This window comes from Carya illinoinensis, chromosome 7 (genome assembly GCF_018687715.1).
Source record: "Carya illinoinensis cultivar Pawnee chromosome 7, C.illinoinensisPawnee_v1, whole genome shotgun sequence".
NCBI classification, from domain to species: domain Eukaryota; kingdom Viridiplantae; phylum Streptophyta; class Magnoliopsida; order Fagales; family Juglandaceae; genus Carya; species Carya illinoinensis.
The window spans coordinates 11,125,385-11,138,580 of NC_056758.1; the positions used below are offsets into that span (position 1 = coordinate 11,125,385).

At 35.2% G+C, this 13,196-nt stretch overlaps 1 protein-coding gene across 2 annotated transcripts; it reads right to left on the reverse strand.

Moving 5' to 3' along the window:
• Positions 1-213: 213 nt before the first annotated feature.
• Positions 214-12,729, reverse strand: LOC122316537 (peptide-N(4)-(N-acetyl-beta-glucosaminyl)asparagine amidase). Of its 2 annotated transcripts, none has more exons than XM_043133137.1 (18): positions 12,567-12,729; positions 12,447-12,500; positions 12,173-12,361; positions 11,976-12,074; positions 8,635-8,721; positions 7,924-8,006; positions 6,830-6,943; positions 6,105-6,159; positions 5,940-6,026; positions 5,148-5,203; positions 5,018-5,077; positions 4,817-4,904; positions 3,939-4,667; positions 3,767-3,827; positions 2,586-2,688; positions 1,654-1,788; positions 1,489-1,574; positions 214-494 (listed from the first exon to the last, which is right to left on the reverse strand). In XM_043133137.1, the coding sequence occupies exons 1-18, from the start codon at positions 12,642-12,644 to the stop codon at positions 388-390; spliced, it is 2,271 nt and encodes a 756-aa protein (XP_042989071.1). In that variant the 5' UTR covers positions 12,645-12,729; the 3' UTR covers positions 214-387. The 2 variants fall into 2 exon arrangements, with proteins under 2 accessions (XP_042989071.1, XP_042989072.1); XM_043133138.1 differs by having other exon boundaries at positions 12,447-12,485; positions 12,567-12,691.
• Positions 12,730-13,196: the final 467 nt, after the last annotated feature.

Genomic DNA, 13,196 nt, shown 5'->3' on the forward strand with positions numbered 1-13,196 from the left:
ATTCACAATTGACTCATTTAATAATTAAATCTAGCCCAATTCAAGTTTCACTAAGCCAATTTCAAGCGATTTATCAAATAAGTCTTTTCGTTTTTTTTTTTTTCTTTATTTTGTTTCTTTAGAGGAGGAGGACGGAACCTCCGAACCTTTATTGATGAGTCCTCGATTGTGGCAGAGGAATACCATAGTTACAATGCTAAAAGACAAACTATAAAAAGTATAAACAAATCCACAAACAAGAAATAAAAGACACTAACCAATAACCAATCATACTTTGTAAAAATTAAAAATAAAAAATAAAAATAAAACAGCAAGCCACAAAGAAAATTATAAGTTACCGAAACTGTAAAGAAAGCAGAGACCATTTAGCAATACGCAACAGGCCTCTTAGTCCAGTAGGAAGAAAACTGACAGCACCAAGATTAAGACAAGAATTCCGAGCACCTTCCTTTGCAAAGAAATCTGCAACCATGTTCCGTTCTCTCTTCCATTCTCTATAAATATGATTAATATGACCATCAATATCTTTTAGGACCCTATTTATTTATGACCCTATTTGTGAATGTAACAAGGATACCGATGAAGCTCTATTTATTCGTCAAAAAATCAAATGAACGAACTAGTAAAGGACATTGGTTGTCCATTTTTAAAATGATCTAGGGGTTATGTCCAAGAAAATGCTTTGCAAAATTTCGGAGTGGAGTTCTGCATACTGGTTTTGTTGAGTTTTGCAAGACCATTCCCATCTTTTAGCATATTAAGAATGAGTTATATTATATATAATCATTTTTGCATACATTTTGTACACTCCACTGATATGATTGGCCAAAATAGTTATTTTATATTAAAAAAAATGATGCAATCAATAACTTTGGTAGAATGTCCAAAAAGTTCGTAAAAATGATTTCATATAATTTTTTTTTAATTATGAATTATATGTAGAGTAGACTCTTTATCTTCCTTTAAAATTCAATAATCTTTCTAAATTTTGTGGCTGCAAAATTTTTTATTTTTATTTTTAAATAAATAAATTTCTTTCCTCTTGGATTCTCTAACCAAATCTCAGGTATAAGTGGGATTAAAAAAACCTAGCTAGATGGATTAAAATCAGCATTGAACAAATAGCAAATACGTCCGTTGTCAGCAGCAGAAGGCAATAAATCCGGCTAAATAAAATTGTTTTTCTCCATTTATTTTCAACAGTATCCATAATCAAGCTGTTTTCAAATTTCTGTGATGGCCAAGGAAAGAAAGAAGATTATAAATTATTTATTCATCGAAGATACACACGAAGGTCATGGAGATGGTTCTCTCTTAAGACCTTGCAATCATTTGTTTGTAAGTAGTGGACACAGACAGGTAAGTTACACGATAATAGCTGGCAAGCATGTCATTTATCGTTCACTTCACTTAGTTTTTCCCAATGAAAAATTATAAAAGCAGTGCATCAAATCAATTAGGAAGCTGGGAAAATCCCAGTCTAAATACCTTGACCGCTTCTTTCATATAGGTCAATGCTACCAACTTGGAGCCGTGAGGTTGATTGAACGTCTCGGACAGCCAAAAACCTAAACCTATATGAAATTTAACAATAATTCAAGGACGGGCCAGAAGAGGAAAGTTTTTTTTAACAGATTCTGATAAATGATTTACCTGAAGACGCTGAAGAGGAGCCCAGAAGATGTAATTTTAAACGATCTACGCTGGAAACGCCTTTCAAATGTCTGGGAAGTCTGTTTATCCAAAAGGTGCCAGCTGGATCCACCATCATTGCTTCCCTCAACAACCCTAAATGAAAGAAAAGAACCAAAATGCTTGATATGATCTGGCATGTACACCAGGGTTGTAGACTTCAAGGAATTTTATATGCAACTAGTAAAAGATGGGCACTGCAAAATAAACATGACATCTATGATGTAGAAATTGAATAACCCACCTTCTTTGAAAGGAAGCTTTTTTTCTTTCTAATCACATTTCAATTATCTCTCTATTATACTCATTTTGAATACAAATGAAGAAAATCAAAATAAAAAGGGTTACGTCATATACTAGACTTCTATCCCACTTTCATTCTATGCTGATGCAGATTCATTCATTCACCCTTGAATTTTTTTCTTAAACAAACAAGATCTTAGTTCAATGGTTATGGGCAATGTTACATCAATATAAAAGATAGAAATGGGATAAAATTGTAATATATAGCCTCTTCCAAAAAATAAGGCTTTACAACTAAACATTGCACCGTAAGAAGTAACCATCCAGTGGCAGGAGGGACCCCATGATTTCCTTAGCAGATCCCTTCCACTGAAAAATTCTCGAGGAACTAATAGTGGTCCCATAATGTGCCAAGGGGGATTCATATATCTAAATACTCTGGCAGGAAAAAATAACTTCAAAGAGGACCCTTCTGTCTAAGATGGTGTAATTAGTGGCTTAAGAATATTTGAGCACACAAATGGAAGTAAGCGACTAGCCTGTCATGAAAGCTAGGGCACAAACACCTGACTGATGTTACTGCGACATAAGCAAGCCAGCAATTACGTGAAAGATGTATCAATCTGTGGTCAGATTTTGTGAAAACATACCAGTCCTTTGGATCCCTTTCAGGTGCGTCGTTGGCAGACATAAGCTCATATGCCACAAGTTCGTGCATCTTGTTGTCTGTTACTTTATATATAATCCAACCACCTATAAGATCAAATAATTCGTTCATACATCAGTTAATTAGATAAATGTAATTATGTGCTCAATCCTTTTCTCTCGTGGATAGAAAAAAGTTCCTCTTGCATGCCTTTAGAAGAATAATATGCTCCAATGAGTCAAGGATGGGTGTCCTTTCATTATGACCTTAACCCCAGCCAGTAAGGATTTGGGATTCATTATCAAAACAACATAACGATAACAATGCTCTATGAATATTCTCTTTAACGAAGAATTAATTCATAACTATAGAGTTCTGTTTTAGACTAAAAAGCAAAAGAACTGATTCCTTTGGGAAAAGGAAAGAATAAGTAACAGAGATGAGATCATCTCCCCCAAAAAGAAAGGAAAGCACAACCAAAAGAAACGAGAAAAGATAAATCTTCATCTAATCCTTAGTTAGCCAGCAGCCATGGTATGCATTCAATCTAAATTGATATCAGACAATCATCAATCAAACCTAACAGTCGTTAAGAAAAACAAATACCAGCAAATGCCCGTGAAATTTTTACCGAAGGCCCATGTCTCAACATAACTCCACTGAGTTGCATCATGATTACAGTATATGTTTAGAGTACAAGGATACATCTCAAGGAATAGAGTCCAATGGACAGCACTAGAAATATGTTTTAAACACAACTTTCTTCTTCTCTTCAATTTTTTCGCATAGCATTATATATTAAGTAGTCCTTAACCCTAACTTGGAATAAATTGTAGATTCCACAAGCCTCTATTGACTGGCACACAGAACATTTTTCGCAACTACAACAGATCATTAATTTATTTATAAAACAATAATAAGCCAAAGCCACCAACTTCTCGTCATCTCGACATTACTGTATTGATAAGGTGTCTATAATGCCGACTTGGACTAGCTAAATACAGAAACTTGATTCGAGGCAGGATAAAAATGACCGAGGTGGTCAGAAGGAGGCATTAAGCATTCCTCCTAAAAATCATAAAAGAAACTCCTTACATAATCATTTACTCCCTATTGTTGCTTTGTTTCTGTTTATTATAGTAATAAGGCAACATGGGGGTTCAATCTTTAATTGGAATTTAATACCTTTTGCACCATTAGGTTCTTCCCATTTGAAAGTGCGAGTTCCATCAAATGCTGATGTGGCCTGAAATTTATAAATGATAGTCACATGGAGATGCATTTGAGGTGCACACTCTATATATTCTCAAATCAGTAAACAGATGAAAAATACAAGAGAAGGGAAAGAAGAACTCACTATTCCTAAAGGAAGTTCCTCACCACTTGCAAGGACTGAACCGGAATGCATTCTGTTTAGTTTCAGAAATGGAAATGAAAGAGAGTCTTCACCAAAGCTGTCACACTTTTCAATACTATGGACCATGTCATCCAAAGCATCCAATACAACAGGCAATGCTAATGAAGTTTTAACAGGGTCACCAGCCAGACAAATGTCAACCCTCCCATCAGGGTTCACCTTAGTCTCCAGTGAAAGAGAACTGAGTAACTCAGCAAAAGCTTGTGTACCATATAACATTGAATCTACAGAGGCCTTCCTCTTTTTGAAGGGGGAATTCTTGACATCCATGAAAATTCCTTTCAAATTTTCAAGCAGTTCAATAACTTTAAACTTGGAATGTTCTTCCTTAACAAAATGAGATAGGACAGGATGAAATGCATTGTAAATTCTCGTCACATGTTCATCTATGCATTTACGAACTGGGCAAGAAGAACAACTTAGAGAATCGGAGCCAAATTCTAGTCTTAACTTGCGCCATTCTTCGTCTCCACTTTGCCTCCCAGGTAACGAGATTGAGGCATCATCGGTAGAATAGATATCGCTCTCAAGCGCTTCCCTTTCCTTCTTGTCACGGCCATCAAGTTCAGAAAGCACCTGAGAAGAAAAACCTCTTCTACATTCTTGTGTTAAAGTTGTAAGGACAGCTGACAAAGCAGGTTCTGAAGTAATATTTCGTCGCGTGAGAACCTGTAAATTTAGACAATTTTTCCTCATCAACTCAACCTAATAGTGTGATATGTGAAAGTGGTGATGGTGTTTTTCTTTTTATAAATATAAAAAGTTGCGTTCATGAAAATCTAGATGATGAGAAATGCCACTACTACTCTTATGATTACCTCATGCCACTTCCTTGTGTAGCGTTTAGTAACATCATAAACTCCATCTTTTGCAATGGCTATTGCATAATTTAATTTCTTGTTCCACCTACAAGAAGGCATCTGTTTTGGTTAATATGAATAAAGGAGGACATAACAACCCATCCCGTGTCACAACACGAGATAAAAGAAGTAACGTGAGTTAGGAAAATTTAAAACTACCCGTTTTCATATAACAATGGTTTGTCATACACTCCTTCACAAGGATCAAGATGCATCCACCTGAATAATCATGTGTAAGAATCCATTCACTAGAAGAGAATAAATAGCATCGAATTGTAATAAAATCTACCTTCCTAGAAATTGTGAGAAGCACTCTGTCCAGACATGATCGGTAAAATCCAAGATCTGGAAAATGAAATGATATTGCATTAGAAACTAATAGTATCCCTAGAATATAATTCTTCAATACAAAATACAATTACAAGTCCGTGAAGCATTCTTTCAAGTTGATAGTCGTGAAGGATTAATATCATAATCCTGTACTCGTTTTAGAGATTAGATAAGTGTTGGATGTGAGATAGTTTGTATCCTTGTCATTTCTTGTACAATGTATTTCGGAGATTCTTAAGTGTCCTTGGGCCGTAACTATTATGGGTGGAGAACCTTTTGATTTTCCGACCCACTCAATTAAGAGTGCTATTATCATATATTAAATGATTTAATCTCTGGAAATAACTCACTATTCCACAAAACCTTGGCTCTGACACCAATTTGCTCGCTGCTTCCCCACAAAGAGGATACATAATTTTTATAGCAAAGTTGCATTCTAATAAGTTGTTAGGTACTTGATTAACATTAGTTGTGCGCACGTGATGCCAAGTTGATTGTGGAGTAAACTGAATGTGACCTTTTTCAATTACTGGTTGTAACAGATTTGATAAAACATAAAAATTTATATATAAATGAAGTGGAAATGTCAGGTCTTAAAATTGCATAGTATTTATTAACATGACCTTCAAATAAGCTGAAATTTAAGTTGCCAAATTTACGGAAATTAAACATAAAAATTGGAGGAGAGTGCTTAACAAAATAAGGAACCTGCTTCGAAAATTGTGTTATAAATGTTGACAAAATGACTAACCAGGCGAGACTCATAGCCAAAAGCTCGACAATAAAGTGTAAAGCAATTGGCCCACTCCCCACAGCGGCCCCTTCTTGTTTCCACAAGCTGCATATAGGAAAGGGAGAGAATAAAAAAATACGAATACAGCATAGCATCTACCCAGGTCAACAGATTAAAAAGCACCTTCAATGGATCATTGTAGCGAGGGAAACGAGTGATTCTTGAGCAAAACTTGCAGCTGGGTAAAAAGTGGCACATAATGGAGTAGACAATCAAGTCAATTGGTAGGAAAGGAAGAAAACATAAGTAAAGACAAAAGGCAGAAATCCATTTCTAATAGACAAATTACCAACTACTGAACTTAGAAAGATTGTATAAGCAGGGAAGAGGAATTAAACAATCAATGAAATGCTTGCCACAAGTACAATTTTGATGGAAAAGGAACAGCAAATCAATTGTAACATGAGATGCAAAGGAAAATATTAGTCACAAACAATCAGCGAGACAAGTAGCAAAAATCTGAAAAATCTCTCCAAATGAAAATCTTTCTACTGGTTCAGCTCTTCTTATAGAAGAAAAAGAAAAGAAGAGGGGGAGACTTGGCCAATAGGTTCACTCATTATTGACACACAAGAATGGTTAATGTACTATTCAGCTTGATTCATCTCAATATGTACGGACAAGATGGTAACCGTAGTGACATTAGCATATAGATACCACTAAAAAGAACATCAAAATATGAGATGAAGAAATCCAATGCTTTAACATGAAATTATTCCCAAGAGAGGAAATCCATTAATTGTTGGTATCTGGTTGGAGAGTAAGGAAACATAAATCAAGTGTAACGTGTGATCTCATTAGACTGCTTAGAAGTAGATATTACGAATAAGCAGATTCTTTTGTAATACCGAAAGAGCTCAACTCGAGATGCTCCAAATTGAATTTCTGAAGAAAGTGGAGAGCCCATGCCATTATTCATTGTTTCATTGCCGCAACCATCACAAGGAGGCGCATTTACCCACCTACAATTACAGAACACATGTTAAACACACAAGGTTTAGCCTCTCAGCCATCCACAGTGAAAGAGAACAAAATTAAAAATAAAATGAAGGTCAATTGTGTCTGATAGAGTTCTGAAAACAATTAGCCCACCTAGACTACTAGTGTGATGTTGAAATATCATAAGATACTACTTGTGCACCCACATAACACGTGGGACTAATATTTTTTGTTTTTTGTTTATATATATTCTTCTTATAATCTGATCATGGAGTAGTCTGAACACAACCTTCTTTGATTACTAACTGTAATAAATTAAATATAGAGGAAATAAAACAAAGGGTTATAGAGGAAAGAAATGTAAGTGACTCAGACCTTTAAAATTTCAAATTGCAAAATTTTTATTGACATAACCTTTTAAATTATTTTAAGCTTAAATTACCAAACTTAAGCTCATTTGACAGAAGAGTGGATCACGTGGCTGGACAAGAGCAAAGCTCCTGCTTCACAAATATGTGTTATTTTATTTTTATAATTTGATTGTAGAGTAGTTTGAATGCAGCCTTCTTCTCTATTACTAACTGTAATACATTAAATACAGAAAAAAGAAGACAAAGAGTTATGGAGGAAATTAAGTGCATAATATTTTATTGATTGAACTTTCTAATTATTTTAAACTTAAATCATCAAACTATGGTCATTTAACACAAGGGATGACGGGGCTTGACAGGAACAGAACTTCTGCTTCGAAAATTATATGTTATTGATAGATGTTGTAGATAGTTCCACAAAACAATGAAATAACAAAACTACCACATCGGGAAGATATAAAAAGTACGATTCGCTATTGATGAAAATTTTGCAGTTTTCTTCTTTTCTCTTTTGTTTTTTGTTTTTTTCTATTTTAGTGTTTTTCCTTATCTGCACCATGAAAAATGATTGCAGTGTTCAATATATTTGGGTGGAAGTCCAATGGCATAAGAAGAAAAGAGATGAAAAACACCTGAAGGATTGTTTGAACCAGGAAAGCAACTGCAGCAGGAAGGCATGATCTTGTTCGATTTTTGATGGTTTAAAGTTCCCCTCCTAAAAACAAGTTTATCAAACTTATCAATACAAGAGCCTTTTGACAACGTGCAACCATTTACATATAGCTATTGACCAATATAGTCTTCACAACAAAATGCTATATTATTCTCTACCAAAAATAATGTAACCGCAGCAAGATTGCAAATAAGAATTATCCAAGAAAATCAAAGCAAAAAAGGGGAAATAAAATTAAAATTAAAAAAAAAAAAAAAGGAGAAAGCAAAGCTTTCAAAGGATCTACAGAAATTTCTAACCAAAGGGAGTGGAATAATGATAGAAAGAATTAGTATATTGTACTTTGTTAAGTACACCTCCGAAGGAAACCTTTGTACCACTTTCCCCAACAATTTGACATTTACATACTTTAAAGCATCAAATCGGCAAAGATTTAAGGTGGTCTACATCTTATTATTCATATAAACACAAGCGCATCAGAGTAATAGAATCATGTTTTGGATTCATAAGCAGAGCACACTGCGCTTGGTGGGTGATGTCATTGACTTCAACTCGTGATCTCACTTAAGTATTGTCTAACATACGCTCAAGTATTGTCTGGCAACCCAATGTGTCTAAAAAGAGGCTTGGCAATTTTAATATTAAAATATAAAAGGGTAGCTGTTCTTACCTTGGCCAGAGAAACCAATGCCTTTTCCTCAAGCTCGTCTACAGGAACTGTCTTCCGAGCAGCTTCCTGGCTCACTGGGTCCTCATACTACCCCACCAACAGCATAAATACACAATAAAATAAATAAATTGGTTTTTCTTAAGGAATAGTATATCGTTTAAGCTATCAAGTAAAATCAACTGGAAATTTTAAAAAATAAATAAATTCCTACTCGCAAGCTGGAAAAATTTGATTTGCAAGATTCTTTAAATTTTCCTTACAAATAAAATCATGCCATGTCAATAGCATGGAAGAAAAATGACAAGGATTCCCATGAATTTTTTGATTTTCTCTCCATACAGTTCTACAATGGGTGACTGGTGATCTACACTGGAATCATCATCTCTTCTGCTTTTACTGGGTCTGCAATATTTCTGGTTTAAGATGGGCTATTTAAAGCACTTATTAATAGAAACCAAGGTTGTACTATCATTAGAGGAGGAAAATTTCTATGACCTTTTTCCAAGCTTGTTGGGATATTGTGTGATGTGGTTTTTCCGGAATTTTATTTTTATCATAAGTTTGAGAAGTCTCTTAATGCCACATTTATTGCTCTTATTCCTAAGATAGTTGGGGCCTCTGAGTTGAAGGATTTTCACCCTATTAACCTTGTGAGTGGGGTTTATAAGATAATTTCAAGGATGCTTTCTAACTATATGAGTACGGTGATGGAGAAAATTATTTCTAAACCCCAAAATGCTTTTGTTCAAGGTAGGCAAATACTTGATTCTATGCTGATTGCTAATGAATGTCTTGATAGTCGATTGAGGGAAGGTGCCCCTGGTGTTATTTGTAAGCTAGACATAGAAAAGGCGTATGATCATGTGAATTGGGACTTCCTTTCCTATATGCTTGGGAGATGTGGATATGTGGAGAGGTGGTGTGCATGGATTAGACATTGTGTCTCTACTGCTTGGTTTTCAGAGTTAGTTAATGAAAATTCTTGTGGTTTTTTCTATAGCTCTCGAGGTTTGAGACAATAAAACCCATTATCTCCTTTGCTTGTTGTCATTATCATGGAGGCTTTGAGTCGTATGGTGGAGACTGCTGTAGGGGGGATTTCTCTCTAGTTTTTCGGTGGGAAATGCTAATGATGGTTTTACCACACTTTCTCATCTTCTTTTTGCAGATGATACTCATATTTTTTGTGATACTGATTGTGGGCAGATTCAAGCCTTAAGGACTGTATTATTATGTTTTGAAGCCATATCAGGCCTTAAGGTGAATTTGGGTAAGTGCGGAATATTAACCTTTTGGCGGCTCTTTTGGGTTGTAAAGTTGCTTCTTTACTTACGAAATATCATGGCCTTCCGTTGGGGGCGACTTTTAAGGCTAAGGGATTGTTTGGCAAATGGGATGGTCTCACATCTCATCTCTTCTCATTTCCTTCCCAAACATTTCTCAAACATAAACACTTTTTATTTTCAACTTTTTCATCTAATCATTACCTAAACATTACAATTTTCTCAAACTTTCAAACAAAATATAAAAAATAATTCAACTTTTTCATCTAATCATTACCTAAACATTACAATTTTCTCAAACTTTCAAACAAAATATAAAAAATAATTCAACTTTTTCAAATCTCAAAACAAAAATTATATTCTTACAATATTTTAACTTTATAATATTTATATTCAACTTTTTCTCTCTCATTTCTCAAAAACCCAAAAAACATCATAACTGAAACCATTTCACTATTATTCAGAGATTTCTCATCTTATCTCATTCCCCAAGCATCCCCTAAGTCTATATGGGATGAGGTAGTTGAGAAAATTGAGAAAAGACTAGCGGATTGGAAGCAATTATACTTATCGAAAGTAGGTAGAATTACTCTTATTAAAAGTACTCTTTCCAATCTCCCAACTTATTACCTATCCTTATTTCCATTTCCTACAAGGGTGGCAAACCGGATTGAGAATTATTTCGTACTTTTTTGTGGGGTGGAATGGGAGAGTAGACTAAAATCCACCTTGTTAGTTGGAATAGAGTTTGTTCTCCTATTTCAAATGGAGGCTTGGGGGTTAATAATTTGAGTAGTTTCAATAAGGCTTTGTTGGGGAAATGATTGTGGAGGTATCAATTGGTGGTGGAGTCATTGTAAAGGGAGGTTATAGATTGGAAATATTGGAGTGATTGGGGGGATTGGTGTTCTAAGGTGGCAAGGGGGGCTTATGGTGTGAGTCTTTGGATTAGAAAGGGATGGGAGAATTTTGCTAAACATATTAATTTTGCTGTTGGTGAGGGTTCAAGGATCCGTTTTTGGCTTTATTTTTGTTGTGGAGATCGGGCTCATTCTAGTATGTTTCCGGTTATTTTTCGTATGGCAGCCAATTGGAACACTACTGTTTCTGATTTGTTAGCCCGTTCTAATGGTACCTTGCAGTGGGATGTTTGTTTAACTAGAGCTGTACAAGATTGGGAACTTGATGAATGTTTCTGATTTTTTCAGCTGATTGGGGGTAATGAGAGGGATAGACTGTTATGGAAGCATGCGGTTAGTAAAAAGTTTTCGGTACGGTCTTACTATAAGGTGTTGACTGTTCAGCATTGTTCTCCTTTTCCTTGTAAGCGTATTTGGAGGTCTCATATACCATCCAAAGTCGCTTTTTTCATATGGACAGCATCACTCGGGAACATTTTGATGATTGATAACTTGAGAAAGCGTGGTTTTGTTGTTATGGAGTGATGTTTCATGTGTAAGAAATATGGGGAATCTGTGGATCATTTACTTCTGCACTGCGAGGTGGCAAAGGCATTGTGGGATGGTATTTTCAGTAGAGTTGCGCTGGTTTGGGTGATGCCTATGAAAGTAGTGGATCTACTTGCGTGTTGGATTGGGCTTCAAAGTTCTCTTCAAGAGGCTGCTGTGGGCAAGATGGTTCCTTTGTATCTTATGTGGTGTATTTGGTTGTAAAGGAACAAGCGATGCTTCAATAATGAGTGCACTATGGAGGAAATTTGGAAATTCTTTGTGTTCTCTTTATTTCAATGGTTTTCGGCTATAGTGCTTAATGGAGCTCTAGCTCATGATTTTCTATTTTCGTTTTCTTCTTTATAGAATGCAATTAGGTGTTTTCTTTTTGTATACTTCCTATATGCATGGGCTTCGCCTATTTCATAAAATTCTTTTGTATACTTCGATGAATAAATTTCTTTCTTATCAAAAAATAAATATTTAAAGACTTCTAATTCTGTTTTTGTTTTCCTCATGCATATGTTTTCATGGCAACCAAATAAGCAGATAATGAGAACTGAAGTATACCATACCCAAAGTGAGAAACCACTGAAAATGCAATTACCTTGCTAACTTGAGCAATATAAGGCCGTATTCTCTGCTCGAACTCTCCGTTATCCTCCGCCGCAACATACTGTTGAAGCAAGAGCGCCTCCTCCTCCGCCTAGAATCACGAAAAAAGACAAGCATTTTCAAGCACATTAACCGAAGTTCCATTAACCGAAAATAGAAGCTTAAAGTCAACCAAATTAGAGGACGAGCCTGCAACATCCTAGCCAATTCCTCATCGGACACTAACAATTCGGCGTCGTTTCGCGCACTGTTACTGATTGATTTGCTAAGCCTCTGTTCTTGGACTTCATCGTTAATCGACACCAAACGAAGTTTCTCCGAAATGGAAATGAGATCGGAGTCTTCCGCTACGACACGGTCGTCATGGGCGCAAATTATCTGCAAAGAAAATGCATCATAAAAAACACAAAAGAGACAGAAATTCTCAATCCAACCATTCTTATTAAGAGATGACAAAAAGAACCTTTTGCTCGTCGGGGGGAACTGAGGTGAGAGAGAATAGCTGGAATTTGAAAACCTGTAAGAATCACAGGTCAAACAGAGAGCGAGCGAGCGAGAGAGAGAGAGAGAGAGAGAGAGAGACCTCGAAGCCGTCGTCGGTGTCGTAGTCGACGACGAAGTCGTAGTCGTTGTGGCGGACTTGGAATTTCCGAGCAACCATATTCTTTCCGGGTATTCTCTGTAGAGGACCAATAACTTACAAACTTGGAGCAAAAGAAAAATTCCCGTGTATTTATAGTAGCGAGAGGGCCTGAAGGTTAAAAAGAAAAGAACAATGCTATGCTTTCCGCGGGGGACTACCGCGGGGAATATTTGTTTGTTTGTTTTTTATATTATTTTTTTTTTTATGATTAAAAAATTATTTTTTTAATAATATTATAAATTTTTTTATAAAAAAATATTTAAATGTATTAAAAAATAAATGTAAAAAAATAAAACATTTAAAATTATACTAGCAGAAGCTTCCAGAAGAAGGAGTAGCACTGTCCAGAAAGAAAAATGTCATTTTTCTAAAAATTTAAAAAGGCAGATTTATTATAATAATTTTTTTAACATTTAAAAAAATTAAAAAATAAAATAAAATATACTAATGGTCATATCTAGGAGACAAATCTAGGCTCGTTTGTTTTCACAACTTTTTTCCATTCTTCTCATCTCATTTTATTTAATTATTATAAAATTTTTAAATTCTCACATAAAATAAAATAATAAT

What these genes read in the sequence shown, in the direction of transcription:
- LOC122316537 (XM_043133137.1), bottom strand. Translation starts at nt 12,644, where the DNA reads ATGGTTGCTCGGAAATTCCAAGTCCGCCACAACGACTACGACTTCGTC. An exon ending in AATTGGCTAGGATGTTGCAG is followed by an intron (nt 12,075 to 12,172) that starts GCTCGTCCTCTA and finishes TCGTGATTCTAG; the next exon opens with GCGGAGGAGGAGGCGCTCTT. An exon ending in GCTACAATGATCCATTGAAG is followed by an intron (nt 6,027 to 6,104) that starts GTGCTTTTTAAT and finishes TCCTATATGCAG; the next exon opens with CTTGTGGAAACAAGAAGGGG.